Source organism: Perca flavescens, chromosome 9, assembly GCF_004354835.1.
Source record: "Perca flavescens isolate YP-PL-M2 chromosome 9, PFLA_1.0, whole genome shotgun sequence".
NCBI classification, from domain to species: domain Eukaryota; kingdom Metazoa; phylum Chordata; class Actinopteri; order Perciformes; family Percidae; genus Perca; species Perca flavescens.
Window position 1 is genome coordinate 19,450,646 of NC_041339.1, and position 19,379 is coordinate 19,470,024.

Sequence of the window (19,379 nt, forward strand, 5' to 3'; positions counted from 1 at the left end):
ACCAATCAGGATTTAGCAGGAGTTAAATCATTTTTTTTTTTGAGTTCCCCAAACCGTAACTTTGAACATTGCATATTTAGTCATGAATATTTAAAGGGAAACCTCAGCAATTTTTTAAAAATTGTTCTGCCGCGTACAGGGCTGCAATGTAATCACTCGGGGCAATTGTCACCATCAATGTACGTCCACAAAAAGGGCTGTTTTTGCCACAGACTCAGATTGTTATTATAAGTGTCTGACAACATTATGGAAAGATGGAGAAGTTGCTGTTATTCTGCCATGGTTTCGTGTGTAATGAACTGATGCCAGTGTGTAATGTACTGATGCCAGGTCAACACAGTAACTTTAGCTAATGGCATCATCTCCACTCTGTCTGCAGCTTTCCACTCTTGGAACTGCATTTTTCTTTAGGAAAATGTGCTCCTCTTTAGCTGGCAGTAGTCATCTCGTTCAAAATGGTCACTGCAGACCCAATGGTCTGCAAGGCGCAGTGTTGGACCAGAGTGTTAGGATTCATAAATGGCCATTGTGATGTTAACTTTGTCAGTTATATGTGGGATTATTGTGTAATATTTTATATGTTACATTAGTCGTTTCTCAGATATTTTACATGTGATAGGGATGGGGGTAGGGATATTGAGCGCTTATGTGTGTGTAGTGTGGGCATGCATGTTTTTTTATTATTATGTTTTTTTTTGTTTGTTTTTTTTCTTTTTTCTTCTTCTCTTTTCTGTTTGATTGTATCTACTCTGTTGTTCTGCTGTTCTGTTGTTTTGTACATGATCCTGAGGACCCCCATGAAAATGAGATGCTGCATCTCATGGGGTTGATCCTCTAATAAATGTTCATAAATAAATAAATAAATTTGACATATGACCCTTTTAAAGAAAAGCTACTACTTGACCCCTTGGCCTTGTAACAGGTTGCATATTTCTGTGATTTGCTAGCAGCTCAACCAAAAAGTGTCACAAGATATTTTTTCAGAATCATACAGATGCCATAACTATGCCATATTTTATTTTTTTTATTTTATATATATATATATATATATATAGAAACATTTAGCAGAATATCTTTATTTCCTATTTTCCAAACATCCTAATCAGCTTGCACCCCTTAGATTTCCCCTGTGACCCGAACCCCTGGTTGGAAACCACTGTTGTACAAGCACCCAAAGCTATAACTACAGTCTACAAAGTGTCTGACTACTGACTAGTGTTGTTGTTGAATGTATGGTTTATTTCTCTCATTTCTCATTTCTAATGTTACTGATGATGAAATTAGAAAACATGAGTGATTGTGAACTGTACATGCTGCTCTGTTAAAGGAACTGTAATAATTGCAACTTTAATTGCATATTGCAACACCTCTGACGTCAGGACTGCCTCTTATGTCTTTTTCATTAGCATTTATTTCTCTCTCACTTTGACAATTTTTCTTACTGTCTTTTTTTTCAGATTACAAAAGATGTGCAAGACTGCTAACACGATTAGCAATGAGTCCACTCTGTATGCAATCGTAGATATTGCATGTGAGTAAAAGTGTTTTTCTCTCCTTGGGTGGGGTTCAGTCTGCTGTCCATACATACTCTGATTCCTTGTCAGCTTCTTAAGATTTATTTTAATGTATACGATGTGCAACTGAAGAAAACAACTGATTTCACACATTAATTTCTCTGAAATCATGATATCAAAAGCATGACAAATGTGTATCTTGTTGGGAAAATGAGCGCCTGAGAAAATTCTATGCATTGTTTCCTGCATCCTGCTGGGAAGAATTTGCCAATAACTTTTAGGGTACTACTTATATGTCCCTCTCGAATATTTATGACTGGTGGTGGTCAACTGCTCTGTAACTGTATCTGCAAATGTAACCATCTATTGTAAGGGCTGCAACTAGCAATTATTTTGATTATGGATGATAATCAATTTTTGTTGATTGTTTTTATAATTATTAATCTTCTATCATCATTTGTTGTCTTGGCACCACTGTACCAGGTTTTTGAATGAGAGAAAATGTGAGTGTGATTATGTGTCAACTGAAAATGAGTTTTCCAGTACCAGGAATGTTTTTCATAGAGAAGGCAATCATAATGCCATGCCATCTTTTTGTCAACTGACATGAACAGTTAATTGTATTGTCTTTGTTGAGCAACATCATTTCCACAAACTCTCTGTATCTATCTGTAGGTGGATATAAAACTAAACATTTTATAATAAGTAATGCACAGTCTGAGGTTAAAGTAAGAAAAGTAGAACTAGATGAACAGGAACAGAGCATGGTGTTTTTTTTTAATGAAATCTATTGTTATTGCCAGACATTAAACATAACAACATTAAACACACTAAAACTAAGTGTGGCCATTCTGAAGACAACGGTAGAACTCAGACTATTATCAGTAGAATCATTTTGGACATAGTCATAGTCATCCCTTTGTTAGGGTGATCTTCGATGACAGCAGGTCTGATGTGTTCGCTGCCGTCTAGTCCTAAATGCGACATGGGTAATAGCATGTGCTCTTGGTGAATGCAATTAGGTCTATCTGGTGAGTGATTACTGCGAAAGAGTTTACAAGTGGCCATTTGGTTTTCGTTGCACGTAGGACTTCTGGTGATTATAAAAATTGAGCAGGATGACACATTCTCTGGTATTCAGTTTCTCAAGTGAATCAGATAACATCCTGCCTGCACTGTTCTGAGAAATCTGACAAATGTATATCACAATCTAGGCTTTTGAGGCGTATTAAGTGATTCATTATTTTATCGTTTAGTCATCCAGATAATTTCTGAATGAGCTTAGACATAACACTCAGAAAGATAGGCCAATGGATCTTTAGAAGTCTTTCCTCAGAAATACTTTGCCAATACTGGACAGAAGAATTGTTCAAATATAGCTTTAAAGCATGCAGAAACTCTATTTACTCTATACTCTAAGTATTTCTTCTTATTTCATTTCAGGTAATAATTGAAGAGGGACAAATGTGTTGCCAAGGAAGTGCCTTCAAATCCACAGCAGACATATGAACATTGTTGGGTTTTATAGTGTTTCTATTTTTGTTGTTTTTGTTGTCATTATTGTAAATGCTGATGGACATTGTTGGTTTTTTAATGGATGTTCTTTTTATTTTAATGTACCTGTATGTACCATATATTTGTGAGGAAACATTCATTTAATATTAAATGCACCTATTTATTGAAAGGGTATGTATATAATAATTTCACAAACATGCAAATTAAGATTATTTTGGTTATAAAAGTCATATCTGATGGAGAGGAAGCATTTATATATATATATATATATATATATATATATATATATATATATATATATATATATATATTTATGAATTCCTTTTCCACTATTATATTCTGAAACTGGTCTGAAAGATCTGTCATGCTCCTCTGTTGTGTTCATTACATTTTATTTGGCACTTGAGTGATTGCTGACAATGAGAACATATGGAATGACAGTGGTGATATGCACTGCAGTATTAAACAATAAAGAAATATTGAAGCACAGCATATTTTGCTATTATTGGAGATGAGGGGGATGAGGGTGTGTGACGGCCCAACATTTATCCCAGCCTACAGTCTTGTCCTCTGCTCAGTGTCATTTCAATTTGTAAAAAGCACTGAACAAAACTGGATTTCATTCCAAACTTGTTGCAGTAAGAATATTTTCTTCTCTTTCTGGCTCGAACATTACTCTTTTATTTTTCAGCTCCTTAATGATGCGGTCTCCCCTGTCCCTCCCTGCTCCTCTCAGCAGGTGTTTCCTTTGCTGTATACATACTAACACACATTTGTTGCAAAAGTTCTGGCAGTCAGTCATAGTTGTCAGATATCTTGGATTCTGGGACTCAACAGGATGTTGAGCAATTCAGAGTATTGCATAAGACTAGCAAAAGCTTAGCAAACTCCTTAAGTGATCACATGTGCAAGGCATTTGAAACGTTTGTAGTTTTCTACGGGTATTAAATTGTGTAGATATTAGTGTAAGTGGATGATCACAGTTTTATCTTTTTTTTCTTACTTGGGAGTGTCTTTTTGCTTGGCATATTGCTTTGGCAAGAGTTTCTCATACAGTTGAAAAAGCAGTTTAGGAGGTAAAACTATTTCAAGCAAACCCGTTCCACATCAACACAATCCAATGTGCCTGCAGACCTCGAGCCTCAGACTAGCTGAAATCTGATATGCGGCGAACATGTCTAACTTGCCTTTGTGCCAGACAAGAAAAGTGTCAGCAAACAACATGTATGGGAAACTTAAGAGATTAAAACAAACAAAGCTGCAATTTCCTCACATTATCTGATGGTAGATAAAGGCATCAGAGCTGCCATTCAATGCAACGTTTCTTGATCATTGTGTATTTATGTAGGGAGTTTAAATGACCTAACCTTACAGTAACTATAAAGTCCTGACAAAATAAACAGGATCCAACATTCCTCTTCTTGTCATGTTGTATCATCTTATGCTGAGATATGTGCCTGGGGAATACTTACAGTGATGTTTTTTATGGAAGTGAAATAAATATTGAACCACACACATAGGGGTGCTGATAGGTTCTGAAAGAAACATCCACTAAACCAGAGATTACAACAGCTCAGTTCTCACGCCAGCATGTCTCTAGAGACTCAGCAGGAACAGTTTGTTAGGTTGGGTCGTGCATTATTCAACTTGGCTTTGGAAGCATTCAGTTCAGTACAAAGTTTGTGAACTCAAAGTGCATCTAGATATTTCAATCCATGCAGTGTTTCCAACTTGATATGAGATATGGGATGCCCTTGTTCTGAAGGGCCATAAAATGGACGGTTGCCTCTCTTCCACAAAGCCCAGCTTTCTCGGGAACAGAAGAGTCCGTCTTAGAAATGTATGCTCAATCAAATACCTGAATATTGTCAAACCTGCAAAAAACAAGTACTTCCTCTCTGGCATATTCTATCATGATTCCCTCAGACAATTAATGGAAATGGGTGAATTTTTCTGCTTGAGCTATAAAAGGATTAGAAAGCTAAAAATACAGCTTGCACCTCACAGGGATGCAATGGGGATCCCTTTCCCTCCAGCTGGGCAGGGCAGGGACATCGGATCTTAATCTGAGGAGGATATCACTTATCTGAAGACAAACAGCATAGATTAGGAGAGGAGACAGAAGATGCACTGGGGACAGCATGTGGGCGGGCTCTAACACAATTACACACAAGCACCAAATCCCTCCTCTGATACCTCTGAGAAATGCTGGTGCGATAAATGGTAAATAGAGACCAAAGCCGGGCCATTTGTTTCCTGTCATACTGCACCCGGATGCGCCAAAGCTCAGCAGCAGAGAGAAGACACACCTCAATGTTTTAAACCATACCAGCTAGTCACGTCCAACTGCACTGTTCTTTGAAACAGATAGGGTATGAAACAGACATACAGATGAGCTTTTTATCCCTTATGAGGTAGCTGTAATTTGGACTGACAGTAACACCAGTCTTGCAGCAGACTTTGGACCTTTTTAAGCATATCCCAGTTCGAAATTGACACCATTGTCCCGAGTCCTTGCTTTAATTGACTTGGAAATCATACATAGATTTGTAATTTGATTTAGCCCTTTGGCACTTACTAAAACATTTCACACGCCAACTATTTATGGAAGATTGACTAGCATATAACCTAAAACCTAAACATGGCTCCTTATGACGTATATCAAACTCCCCCCCCATCCGCAGAAGAATTTTGTGGCAAACGTAAACACTTTAATCCAATTTCTTAGACCCTAAAGCTTCATTTTAGCAAGCCACCTTATTTATAGTGATTGCAGTAGCCTTGATGGCTGTAAAATTGTTGTAGAGGGCTTCATATCTCATGATTAATTCATGACTCTTCCTTTGTGTTTTGTCGAATGCATAAATCCCTACATGAGTCACCAATAATACTGTATACGTTCAGGTAATAAAATTAGGAATTTGACAGTTGAATGACTTGTTACCGTCACATTGGGCACTTCTTCAGCATTTCCAATGCACAAAAATAGAAATATTACATATAGACTTACTTGGACAGTTTTAATAAAGAAAGCAGCTTCTATTGTTTTATTGTGTGTTGTTGCCAACATGTTTTGGATATAGGTTGACCCTCATATTGCACTTCAAAGATACTGTGTGGACTCTGGTCCACATTACACAAGTTTAATGGGAAGTGAGTTGCTGCAGCTCTGTCTGTGCGCCAGCTGCAGTGTCTTTGATCCCATGTGCTGGAGGTGTTGGCACAGGTTTCCGTGCCACCCCCTCTACGTGCCCCACACTGTGTGTGCTCTGACGCCTGCCATGGCAAAAAGACTAAATGCACCGATTAACTGCAAGGCATCTTTCAACATGTGGCATAGTTAGGAGTTAATTCATAATTAGCTTCAAGTTTGTTTTCATTTGGAAAAATGTGTAAGAATAACATAAATGTTTATTCATCAAATGAGTGAAAATAAATGACTCAAATGCACAAAGTGGTATTTTTTATAAGAGTGAATTGTACATCTGTACCACCAAGCACAATGATGGTTCTAGTCTATTGTACTCATCATTCAATAATTCATGCTTTAAATAATATTAACAGATAATAACTGATAACTGATGCCTCATTTACATTTGACAGATAGTTCAACATCTTTTAAAAACAGATTTGCTAAAAAGACATTACACAAGCTGCGATGTTAACACCATCCTCATGCGTCAAGTAATCTGTAATGTCAGTATAGTAAGAATACATTGTTTTCTGCGAGTAGCATTTATTTATTTTTTATTTATTTATTTATTTATTAGGATTTATTTTACTTCCAAATAGATACCATTTTAGTTTGGGCAAACTGAAAATGACGAAGAACTCACATTTTTAAGTAAAAAGTCAGAGTATGCTCTGTTTATTGTCTATTTAAGGATCCCTATTAGAAGCACATGGGCATGACTCTAGTCTTCCTGGGGTCCTGAACATATACAAATACAATACAGACAGACAAAAAAGACAAAAAAAAGTACAGACAACTTAAAGGGGAACACCACCTAAATTGAGATTTCCAATATGTTATTTCCATGGCCAAAGAAAGTTCAATCAATATTTGTGAACATGAGCTGCTCTCTTTCAAAGAGTTAATCAAATGCCTGAGAAAATAAAAAAATATTTAGTTTACTTTCATCAGGCAGCTTGTTCCTGAGAGCAGGACCACAGTAACTGAAGAATTGAAAGTGATTTTGTATTGTACCAGAAGCCAATGAAGTGATTTAAGTACCGGAGTGATGTGTTCAAATTTACGTGTACGTGTAAGGACTCCCGCTACTGCATTTTTTTAAGATTATTTTTAGGCCTTTCTTTCCACAGGACAGATGAAGACATGAAAGGGGGGAGAGAGGGGGAATGACATGCAGCAGAGGACCGCAGGTCGGAATCGAACCCGCAGCCGCTGCGTCAAGGAGTAAACCTATATATGTGCGCCTGCTGTACTATCTGAGCTAACCCGTCCACACCGGCTGCTGCATTTGAATAAATTGGAGGTGTGGATGGTCCAACTGATTGTTTGGATAATCCTGCAACAAGAGCATTACAGTAGTCTAACCTGCTTGAGATGAATGCATGCAGGTTCGGGAAATTCTGTTGGTCAGGATGACCAAACTCATCAGACAAATTCAAGGAATGGCAAGAGACTCGGTTGTTTATGATGTAATTTGTACAGTGGTGTCATCGGCATACATACCTGTGTTGACATGTGTGTAAAAACACACAATAGCTGATCATTGGTGAAGATGGAGTATAACAAATGCCCTAGACAGCTTTCTTGTGGGAACCCCATAGACTGTAAAAAATAGACCCCACAGTGACATTGAACCATGAGATTGCATTGGAAGTGAAACTATAACACTGTAGCTTGCCAATAAGCATGCTATGAGCAATTACTTTGAATGCCATGCTGAAGTCCAACATTACTGCTCCCACTAATGTCTTGTTATCCATTAGTCATCGGCCATATGTGGAAGTGCAGGGCTTGTTGAATGGCCTACTCTGTATACTGTACATGCTGAGAGATGGAAAGCAGATCGTTGTTGAAGCATTATTTTAATTATGGTAAAATACTCATAGAGCGACAGTTAAAAATATTGTTTTTGTCTTTCGGAAGTGGAAGGATTTTGGCCTTCCCTACATGCAGTCAGATGAACCACAATGTTAACGCATTGGTTTAAAAAATTGTATATTGGAAATGTAACAGAGTTGGCTACAAGTTTAAGAATTTTGCTATCTAGTTTGTCTATGCCAGTGACATGAGTAATTTCATAACAGTTTCTCTGTCAATATGACTGAATTTAAAAAGGCACTTATTGTCCTTCATAATGTGTTTCTGTTAATGTCTCTGATAGTGTGCCATCATTGCTTTGCTTACTATTTCTTTTTTTCTAAGATTATTTGGCATTTTTGGCCTTTATTTGAGACAGGACAGCTTAGACATGAAAGGGGAGAGAGAGAGGTGGAATGACATGCAGGTCTGAATCGAACCCGCTGCATCAAGGACTGAGCATCTGTACATGGGTGCGTGCGCTACCAGGTGAGCTACCCAGGCGCCCTTACCATTACTTAATTTATCAACTTCACTTTTGAACAAGTCGCTAAAGTAGTTTTAAGAGTGTCATGAAGTTTTGTAATGGATGCCCCTTCAGATTGTATGCATGTGATAGATTCGATTTCCTACACAATATTTCATTCAGTGTCAATCTTTTTTTTTTATTTTACTATCCCGTTTATAATACTCTCTTTTTATTTAGCTCAGTCACTAAATTCCTTGGGTCCATGAGTTCTTTATCTAGCCATGGAGCACTTTTCATCTAACTAAACTAAATCTTTTAAGGGGTGCATGCCTATTTGCTATTACAAGTTCATAATAAGTTGAGTTCTATTTCAGAGTTTTCCTCTACTTATTCACAAACGCTTTGGGTTGAATGCTTGTAAGATCTCTTTCTTTATTACGTCATTTAGGGATTTTAGTCTTCCTCGACAGGGCAACCAAATTATGATTATGATGCTGAATCCTAGGAAACAGCTATAGAACAGTGTTCTGGGTTCGAAATATTGCCTCTCATTGATGACACGAAGAATTCACAGAGCCATTCTTACAATTAATATCCTACACAGACACCTGTTTGATCGATGAAAAACAGACAAATTAAAACAAGATGCTATCGTAAATTCAATTGATATAAGATATATTTGCGAAAAAAACTCAAATGTTCTGTAATTATATTGGCAGGCTATGAAATTGAATAAGTACAACTTTACACTGATGCTGTTTGATGCCTTCGTCTGGCGGAGCACATCATTTTAATATGTTCATCATATGCAGTAGCCTATGATAGTGATAGTGTTTTATACAGTGTTTATTTTATGACTTTATATCGTTTTATTTTGTTTTAAAAATTTGTTTTTATTGTAGGTCTAAAACATGTTTTAACCATTGTGAAACTTACAATAACAAGTTTTACTAATTAAATGCTCCTTGCGCAGAACTATTTGTCATTTATAATTAGATTAATTCCGACACCTTTAGCTTTTTAGATACAATCACATTGATGGAAAAAAGGCATGCCGTGCGTAATGACGCACAATGGCTGGCTTTGCGCTGTTGGGAAATGGAGATCGACAGCAAGAAGACTTGCTGGCAAACGAGGACGAGTGGCCTCAGAGCCGGTTCCGACTGCCTCGAGCTGTCCTGTTGGATCTCTGGGCTGTTTTGGGCCCAGCGTTACAGAGAGGAGCCCTGGGAGAAACCACGCCGTGCCGGTGTCGTGCCGATAGCTCCTGGGTCCCGTGGCAGAAACACTTTCTCGGAGTAGCTCTAGGCGTTTTTTGCATCAACTTTAAAATCGGACCATTTCTTTTTAATTTGGGCCACGGTCCGACCTCTGAGGCTGTGACATTAACTGCGTCTGCAACATGTTGTCACTCTTCAGCTTGTTTGGCCTTAGTAATGCCTACACTGTGCCCGCCAAACATATTTTCCTATTTTCCACCTCTCTAACAAGAACCACAACTTCACATTGAGTGAAAGTCCTTTGCTTTGTTTTCCTCTGTGCGCATGATGTCGGTATGGATGAATTTTAATTTTGGGCGTTTCACTGACTATTTAAGGGCAGTTATGGGCGTGGCATGAAGCCGCCAAAGCTGCGCCACATTTAGAGTAGATTGTAATTTATAAAGGGAATCCGGTGTAGGACTAGCCTGGATGCCAGCCGAATTTAGCCCCGCACAAGACAAGCAGGGGAACTGGACTCAGATAATCCAAAAGAATATTATTGTGGTGTGTGTGTGTGTGTGTGTGTGTGTGTAAAAGATAAAGAGGGGCGATCGAGCAACAGGTGGAGACAGTATATATCAATGAAAGATAGAAAGAGACATAAAAACATTTGCAATGTCTGTATTCTGACTCTGTACTAAATCTCAGCAGTGTTATAAATTGTCTATTCATGTATATTGTATTATCACCATACCACTTAAGCATATCAATAGTTTCTTACACCTCACTTTGCTCTGGCTTGAAATGCCTACTTAATCTGTACTTGTGTAGCCTACTGTATTCGGTTTTCTTGTACTATATTGAATGTGAAACTGTATGTTGTCCTGTACGCTCATGCTTTTCTTGGCCAGGTCGCAGTTGCAAATGAGAACCTGTTCTCAACGGCCTACCTGATTAAATAAAGGTTAAATAAATAAAAAAATTACCAAATGAGGGGTGGAGGACTAACACATATATTATAACTATGCTGAAGTTACAACAGTTTTGCTGCATTTTTTTCTATTCTGTTGGCAGTTAAAAGCAGCTTGATGATAAAAGGAACATACAAATTAACACAAAACAACTATCCCAATGAGTTGAGGTATTGAATAGTTTTATTTTCTCTTCCACGTGAGAGGTCTGTTAAAAGTGAAAATTTATCAAGGCAATTATAAGCAATTTAGTATAATATTCTTTCTCTTTGACAAACACACACCAGTCTATTTATTTAATGAAATCTCCTGACAACACATCAGAACTATAATTGAGGCAGTGTAAACATAAACAGTACAACCTAACAGATGATCTCATTTAAAGCGTGTGCATAATAAAAGGCAATTTGATTTCAGGCCATTTGAAAACCAAACTAATACAAGATTATACAGTAAGTAACTAATAAATAAGTAAAGACATGATGTGAAATTAAGTAATTTTTTAACATTTTTCTTGATTAAAATATCACATATTAATTTATTTTCTAATAACAGGGAAATCATATTAATTTAGTGTAAAATATGGACATCAATCTATTATGTCTATGTAAAAAGAGTAAAGGCTACTGAGGTCAATACGGCATCTTGCGGCAGCTTACATTTCACCATCAACAAAAGTACAAGTTTCCCTCCGAACTTTAGAACTTTAAGAAAAATGTATCTTATGCTTATTGCTAAACTTTAAGAAAAAAAGTAATTGCATTCTCTCAAATATCATTTTGAAGGCAACAGCATGCCAATTTATGGCTGATATGATCCCAGTTTGGGCACAAACCATTCCAGTTGCACATACATTATGTGATATAAAAGATACAGGCCTTTATGTCATGTAAACAAATGGCAGAACACTGTGTCTCACTATGAAGAGAAAACAATGCTAATGCTAAAATATATGGGTAAATATGAAACCTTCAAAGAACTTATGTAAAAGTATTTGTATTGGTGATGCAAAATGGATGTTAATCCATGATTAAAATAACATCAAACCATGTGATCAGTCAGAGAATAGGCTCTGTGTCATTCCAATTGACGAACGCATCTTTCCACCTGAAACAAAACAAACCGTTTAAGGCATTTAGAGCGGACATAGGTACATACGACATGATCCTTTACAACTTCAAGCTCTATTTAGAGTATGCAAGGTATTTAAACACCAGCTCTTTTTATGGTTGTTTTCAGGATCTGCAGACATTACTGTGCAGGTAAGGCGTACGTCTGTGTTTGAAATGCCAAAATAGCCTTACCTTGTTCGGATACAGTGCTCCAGTGGTGGAATGAGATCAGTGTCAACATGTTGACAGCTCAGGGCCGATTTGCCAACAGCTGAAAATATGAATGCTTAATTAGCAATTAGTGCAACAGCATAATAACTCAACACTACTCAAGCATTAAAGATGCAATATGTAATACTGACAGCTAGTGTTTAAAACAGTTACTGCAGTACAAATTCAAAATACTGGAGAGAGTTGTCTCCCCCCGCGCCCTCCTCCCCAGACTCGAAGTTTACGGAGGTCGCCAGGCTGAGACCGCAGCATCCAGTCTCGCTTTGCCAGACCCTCTTCCAAAGCGCGCTGAAGGAGCATCCACAACAATGTAGCTGGACGCTTGTCTCACATAGCCAGACGTTACTTCACAGTACAGCGGAGTAGCTAACGTTAGATGCTGGCTATATTGACAGTCATAGATACCCATGCTCATGCGGAGCTCTGTACCCAACTGACAGACACACTTTTTTTGCTAAAAACACAACAACCTCGCCGTCCTCTCCACCCGACGGACAGACACACTTCCTAGTCTTAGAATTACGGTAGGAACCGCTAAAAATAACACTACCTTGCCATCCTCTCCACCCGACTGAACACACTTTATTGGCTTCGAATTACGGTAACAATTGCTAAACACACTGCAAACTCAGGGCCCACTTGCCTGGTCCCCAGGTAATGTTAGCAGGGTTAGCATGGCAGCGTTAGCCAGGACCAATTGGGATCACTTTCCTGGCTGTGTCTCAAGTACTCTAGCTATATAATTCACAATGTGAGTACACAAATGTTGAAATGACATAAAATGCCTGCCCCTTGAAGCTGTGATAAATTAGCCTGAAGCTAATGATTAGCTACCTGTTCAGGAGGAAATTAGCCAACTTGGCATCCATTTCTGCTCTAAGCTGTCTCTATCTTTCAAATACATCTCAAATATTTACCCGGGGTTTGTAATGTCTCTGGTCACGCCCGTAACTGTTAGAAACATGCCAGGGTTTTTTAAGTCAGTTAGAATCTATCTCCATTGATCATGTTTGTTTGCTGCTTCCATGGCTGTACTAACGTTACAGCTGTAGCGCGCTGGGTTTATGTTTTTACAGGTTCATCTGGCAACCCGGCCTGGCTGTCAAACTGGGCAGTTGATAACAACACAGGCCAAAACACAAACAGAAATTACATCACGGAACGGAAATTTCAAAAGGAGAAAATACTGGCTTTAGCATTGTTGTCAGAAAAGATACTATTTCAACTTAGCGTGTTTCCTTAATATCTGATGATGCATTGGGGTCATTTTTTTTTATTTATTATTACAGTAAATATATTACATATTGGACCTTTAACACAAGAAGGACCCTGCTCATTGAGATTGCCAGGAAAACAAGATCACATCATAATAATGAAATTATACCTTAATGCACAGAGGGGAGGATAAAAAACATAACCAAAAAAAGAAAGGACATGTGCACTGAGAACAAGTGATGTTACATACAGACAGTGAGGCGGATCTCTTCCTGTTGATTGGCCAGTCCATCGTAATAGTAGAGGTCAAACTCCAGGCCTTTGTCCTGATTGGTCAATAGCTCTCTCTGCAGGCCAAACAACACGCTGAAGTGGCTTTCACTGCAGACCACCCAAATGGGGTAACATGGAGTCTTCAAGTAAGCCCCTACCTTAGATAGAAGAAAGTAGAACACAACAGAGCAAATTAATCTATTAAATACCAGGACCTGATAAGTGAAGCAGCGAAATGGAATTTACCCATCATCATTTTTTATTATTAACATATCAAAAAGTGTTAAACTAGCATCACCACCTTGCGGTTGTATGCTTCCGTGAAACAATCAAGTTGCAATTTACATCCATGTCTGTCCAGACTCATAATATATGTAGCAGGGCTGTTTTTTTATCGTCTTCGCGATATCAACTGGCGCAATAAACACATCTCGAAAGGCTGCAACATATCGCTAAAGACACTCGCAATGAAGTGCAGTTGAAAACGGCACTTTAAAATGTAACTGTCATTCTTTTTTTAGTGATAACTTTCATATGCAATTCAATGTTGGAGAATATTGGAAATGATTCCCATCATTTGTTTTAAATTCAACAAGCAATTTGTTTTATTTTAGAATACTGAAAGCAGCATAAATGCCGAACTGAGCAAACTTTAATATCTGTTTATTTATCGCAAGTAATATTGTTATCGTGATATTCAACAACGTTATCGCATATTTTTCTCATATTGTGCAGCCCCAATATGTAGTGAAGACTTTGAAAGAATTTAATACAAGGTAGTAATTGTATTTTTTGGCGAAATGTGGATGCTTCACACACATAGTCAACCCGGCAGCACAGAAGATCTATACAATCACCACAGTTCAAGATTAGTGTCACCAATTCAGTATCCGACCAAATGTGAAATATGGTCAAAATCTCCCCTTATGTTTCTGAGTTGAGCCCTTGAATAATGGCCAGAAAAGTGTTTTAACAGAACATTATGATGTCACAGTTAAGTTGACCTTTGACCTTGGACGTACAGACAACTCAAAAACATAATGCCTCCGGCCACAGCTAACGCTGGCGTGGAGGCATAAAAGTTTGAGTGTGTGTGTGTGTGCATATGTCACTCACCTCACAGATGTTATAGTGTTCAAACAAGGACAGCAGGCCAACGTCACAGTGGCCTTTGACTCCCTTGAGTAGAGTCATATTGCTATTGCCTGAGTCCAGCTCCATGTCATTGTCAAAGACATTAGAAACTGCTCTGCCGCAGAGCAACAGGTTGACCAGCTCCTGGTGAACACAATCCAAAAAAGCAATCTTAGTAACCAGAATATATTTTGTGTATACAGCAGTAACAGTAAGTAGTATTACTTACTGTCTGGTTTTGTGTCTTACACTAAGATCCCTTTGTTGTACAACATCTAAGTCCGGCATGCACTTAGGGAAATGTATTTCCCAAAACCAATGTCATCAAGACCGGTTCCTGTGCCTTTTTATTATTCATTAAAATGTGCGATTCTGAATCACAAACAAAGTGCTCCGAACCCATATAGCATGTCAAACCTGAGTGCAGTAGCCATGGGCTCCGATGAGTGTGGTGGTGGGCACGTCCATATCGTCTCTTACTCTGAAGAAAGAATAATGAGAAACAACAAGGGTGATGTTTCATTATCTAGCCAATAGTGATTTTAATAACGCACATCTTGTTCAGTCTTAGATATTAAAAAAGCACAACATACTTGTCAATGGATCGAGAGAGAACAGCAGATATGGTGAACAGTATGCATCCTAACACCCCAGTCTCAAACTGTGGAAAAAGAGATTAAAGCAAATAGGTTGGCATCTTTCGTACATTTGACAGGCAAAATTAAACGTTAATATTGAGTTTCCTGCCTGATCAATATGCTGCTCCAGAAGCAACTGCAGGTCCTTGATGTTATCCACAGCAAAACATGTTATCTAAAACAGAAGGTGGTTATACAATTTCTGTTTTCCACTGCAGATGTTTTGTAAAAAAAAAAAAGTTAATTTTGTAAATTGGTAGTATTGACACAGCTACACTTTCTTTATTACACTATCATTCAATATAAAATAAAAACAAATGTGTGAATGAGTTTTTGCAAATCCAATGGTTGTGAATCTCCTGCTATAACATTTTAGATATTCCACAAATTCAGCCCAACAGTTCATTAAAACACTGTTGAGAAATGTTTATTTGATGTAGTTAAAAATGACTGAAGATATTTTTTTATATAAAAATCCTCATCTATATGCTGCTAAATCCAACTGAATTCCATTTGTTCAACTTAAGAGTGTGGTATCTCCTTACCTTTTCAAGCACTCCTCGAGATTTGTAGTGTCCAGTTGGGGTGAACTGATTTTGTCCTGAATTTCTGTTTTAAAAAACAGAGTTATGGTAAAAAAGCGCAAAGATTGTCTAAATCAATTCTGCACCTGAAACAAAAGATTTATAGCAATTTCTGAGATCAATGGGTCACCCCGACTTTTAACATCTAAGCCAGGTATTCACATGCATTCAACCTAGTTAAATACATAATGAGTAATGAGGTCCTGTGTATCGGTCTGGATGTAGAGTATTTAGTGAATACCAGTATGACCTTACATTGCAACTGTGGCTTGTTTTCCCTCACCAGCCCTCCACAGTATTTCGGCTGCCGCTAAAACAAGACACTTTCTCCTGGTAGTGTTAGAAGGTCTTAACCTCCTAAAAACAAAGTGGGATTTGAGTAAAAAGCAGGTTGTGTGGGGTAAAAATACAGTTAATACCAAATGCAGAGGTCAATGCAGTGGCTACAAAGCATGCCTTGATGTGAATTATTGGCTGTGAAAAGCATCCAAGTGATTACAATAGGGCACAGAGGTTAACATTATGAGTCAAAGCTCTGAGCTGAAGGATAACGTACTGAAAGCCTGTATTACTGCTTTCAATGTTTTCAAACAGCAGTTTCTTTAGGACAAAGGCTTGTATGGATGCCAGAACTCCACAAGGTCCACCCTAGAAAATAAAAACAGATTGCATAATACCACAAATCAATAAATCATATTTAAATCAGTTTTCTGGATTACTGAATTTTAGCAAGACGGCACAGTTAAGACAACCTTTTTCTGCACGATTCCGTATCTCAGGTCATGCGTTTCTAAGAATGTGAAACCCTGATTCCTCCACTCAACACTGAAACAATGTAGGCTGGAACCAAGAAGAACCGCTTTCAATTCCTGTTGAAAAACAAAAACAGAAAACAGAAAATCAAAAGGCAAATGCATTTCTAAAGAAACACTGGTCTAAATCACCAACCGTGGCAGTGTGCTGGTCCAACGGTCGGCCTGCACAGCACGGCTGCTCTGCGACGGTTCTTTGAAAGGACACTTGGGAGAGTTCTCGCAGATCGTTGTCATCATCAATGTCATCTGGAAATGGATTTACATACCATCAGATGTGACTAATACAAGGCAACAAATCACAAAAAGGCAAAGACAATGGCTGCTGCCTCTTTTATAGTTTACTTTATTACTTTATTTGACAGGGACAGAACATCTTAATAACATTTCTGAAAATAAGTGCCAGAGAGGCTCATTTTCATCTGTAGTCCCCAATCCTGAAGTACCTACCCAAAACCATCTGAGACGCATCCAAATCAGTCAAATTTGGCCTGGGCAAAGACTTAACTCTAAGAAACAGACATAATGTACATAAACATATGAACAAAAACTTGGTAGTAAAATAATTTCAACAGTAACAGCATCTTAAATCTATTTACTTTGTAGTCTTCAGTATGTCTTGTTGCACTTTTTCAAAGCAGTTTTCCCTCTGCACTCTCTCTTGTGAAATGCAAAACTCCCGATGAACTCCTACGCAGTCAACTGAGGTTATTTCAGTTAGGCCGCTTTCTGAGCTTTTTTGATGTACGCCAGGCACTAAAACTTCATCCCCAGCATGCCTGTTTTCTTCTTTTTTTATGAGCTGCGGCTGGGACACTTCTAGCCTTTGATTCTGCCTTTTTTTGTTTGATTCCTTAAAGGAAAAACATCAGTGATAAAAGAGAGTATGATGAACATAAGTAATATGATGAATATGGGATCAATGAGATTTTAAGAACTGCATCAGTAGTCCAGTACCTGAGATGTGCTTGCTATTGGTCCAGCCATCATGCCACGTCTAATTCGATTAATTCTGCTCCTTTGGGTGCTCTCAGTGGTGGAAGTCTTTTTTTCCGGTTCTCTTCTGATTAAGCTATCATTGTCCTGGAGGGAAGCCATCAGTGGCTGTCCTTTTTTGTCTTCTGTGTCATAAGTTTGATTTTGACTGGACGGTCTGTCTGTCTCAGGTAATAATGACGCATACAGAGGCTGAGAAGGGCAGACTTCTCCTATATCAGACCTGTGAGAGAGATACATTCCATATATGTTCAAACCAATTTTCAAAAAGTCAAAACATAATGAATCAGAAATGACACTTGTGAAATACCTCAAATTGATAGCTGTTGTGCTATCCTCTGTCTGTGTGTCATTCATTACTGTTGGTGATACTGCAGAAGAATTAGCAATCCAGCTAATAGTTCGAGCAGACTGTTGCGGATCACTTTTACTGCAAGTGATCTCGTCATTCTTGAGGCCCTCAATGTGATGCTTTACAATAATCTCCAGTAATGTTTTCAGGGGGGAGTTCAGAGCCTGCAATGACAGAGAAAAGGCTCTTTTTTTCCTTCTTCTTTTTTAATGTTACCCACTTGCAAAGCAGCCAACATCCAGCTGCAAGACTTACTTTATTCTTTCTATAGAGACCCTCCATGTTGAGAATCTGCCTCAAGTGGGATCTGTTGTTGATACTGGCCTCTGTGCGTGGATGCTCCTCGTCCATACAGGCAATCGTCCTCCTGAGTCCCTGCGCATCAACAGTGTTTAACATCGTTTACACGGCAAGTGTTTAACATATTTGGAGAGTCTCAAAAATAGTAATGGTAGCAGCTATGAAACCATCATCCTTCTAAACAGGGTCACGCATTGTGCCGGTTGTGACAGCCGAAACTGGTTTCGGAGTTGAATCTCTGACCTGTTTGTGGCACAGAATCTGACGAATCACAGGTTTTAGTGTAGCTAAACACATACAGTTTGCCATAGCTAGCTAGAAAGGGGCTAACGCTAGCTAGTACTGGTAGCGGTTTGCTGTCCAGCACTGAGCTCGTTCACCACCTAGCGTTAGCTAACTTACCTTTCGACTTAGATATTCCCGTACAACGGATAAAGAGACCTCTTCAACTGAAGCGGCCATAGTGATGGGAACGTGTCCGGATGTGATAGCCTTAGATAATCAACAAGTAACGTTAGCTGCGCTGTCAGTAGCCTTTAGCTATCTAACCGTCTAGTGAACCATAACTAGGCTGAGGGATGTGCTGCGCCGCAACTTTTCAGAGACCGTCCAAATCATGGATGTATAGATCCATTTGTGCTAGAGATGGGCACGTCTTTCAGAGTTGTTGTTCAGCAATGTACGTTACCATGGCAATCCTGCGCAATGCTTCTTCTTCTTTGGGTTTTAGCGGCAGCGTACATCCTTAATGTTGCACTACTGCCACCTTCTGGAGTTAGCTAACTCCTACAGTGTCTGGTATGTCAGATTTTCCTCATCAGTCCTGCTCTCATTAGGAAGCTGACCAAACATCTTCTGCCTTGTCCACTACCATCACACTCCAGTATGTTCTGTACACCTGCTCATGTTAGCCCTACTCATTTCTTCCATCACGTTCTTTCTATCTGATACATATTTCCTGCAACTAACAAGCACATGCTCTACACGATCCCCAAAAACGAATGGTTGTTC

At 38.5% G+C, this 19,379-nt stretch overlaps 1 protein-coding gene across 2 annotated transcripts; it reads right to left on the reverse strand.

The window, feature by feature from the left end:
* Window positions 1–11,701: 11,701 nt before the first annotated feature.
* On the reverse strand, window positions 11,702–19,102 carry mindy4 (MINDY lysine 48 deubiquitinase 4). Of its 2 annotated transcripts, XM_028587481.1 has the most exons (18): window positions 18,771–19,101; window positions 18,324–18,443; window positions 18,027–18,232; window positions 17,678–17,939; window positions 17,320–17,573; window positions 17,171–17,229; window positions 16,857–16,969; window positions 16,661–16,777; window positions 16,465–16,556; window positions 16,164–16,265; window positions 15,870–15,933; window positions 15,434–15,499; window positions 15,280–15,347; window positions 15,104–15,167; window positions 14,669–14,830; window positions 13,530–13,710; window positions 12,026–12,104; window positions 11,702–11,828 (listed from the first exon to the last, which is right to left on the reverse strand). In XM_028587481.1, the coding sequence occupies exons 1-18, from the start codon at window positions 18,828–18,830 to the stop codon at window positions 11,780–11,782; spliced, it is 2,118 nt and encodes a 705-aa protein (XP_028443282.1). In that variant the 5' UTR covers window positions 18,831–19,101; the 3' UTR covers window positions 11,702–11,779. The 2 variants fall into 2 exon arrangements, with proteins under 2 accessions (XP_028443282.1, XP_028443283.1); XM_028587482.1 differs by lacking the exons at window positions 11,702–11,828; window positions 12,026–12,104 and having other exon boundaries at window positions 13,593–13,706; window positions 18,771–19,102.
* Window positions 19,103–19,379: the final 277 nt, after the last annotated feature.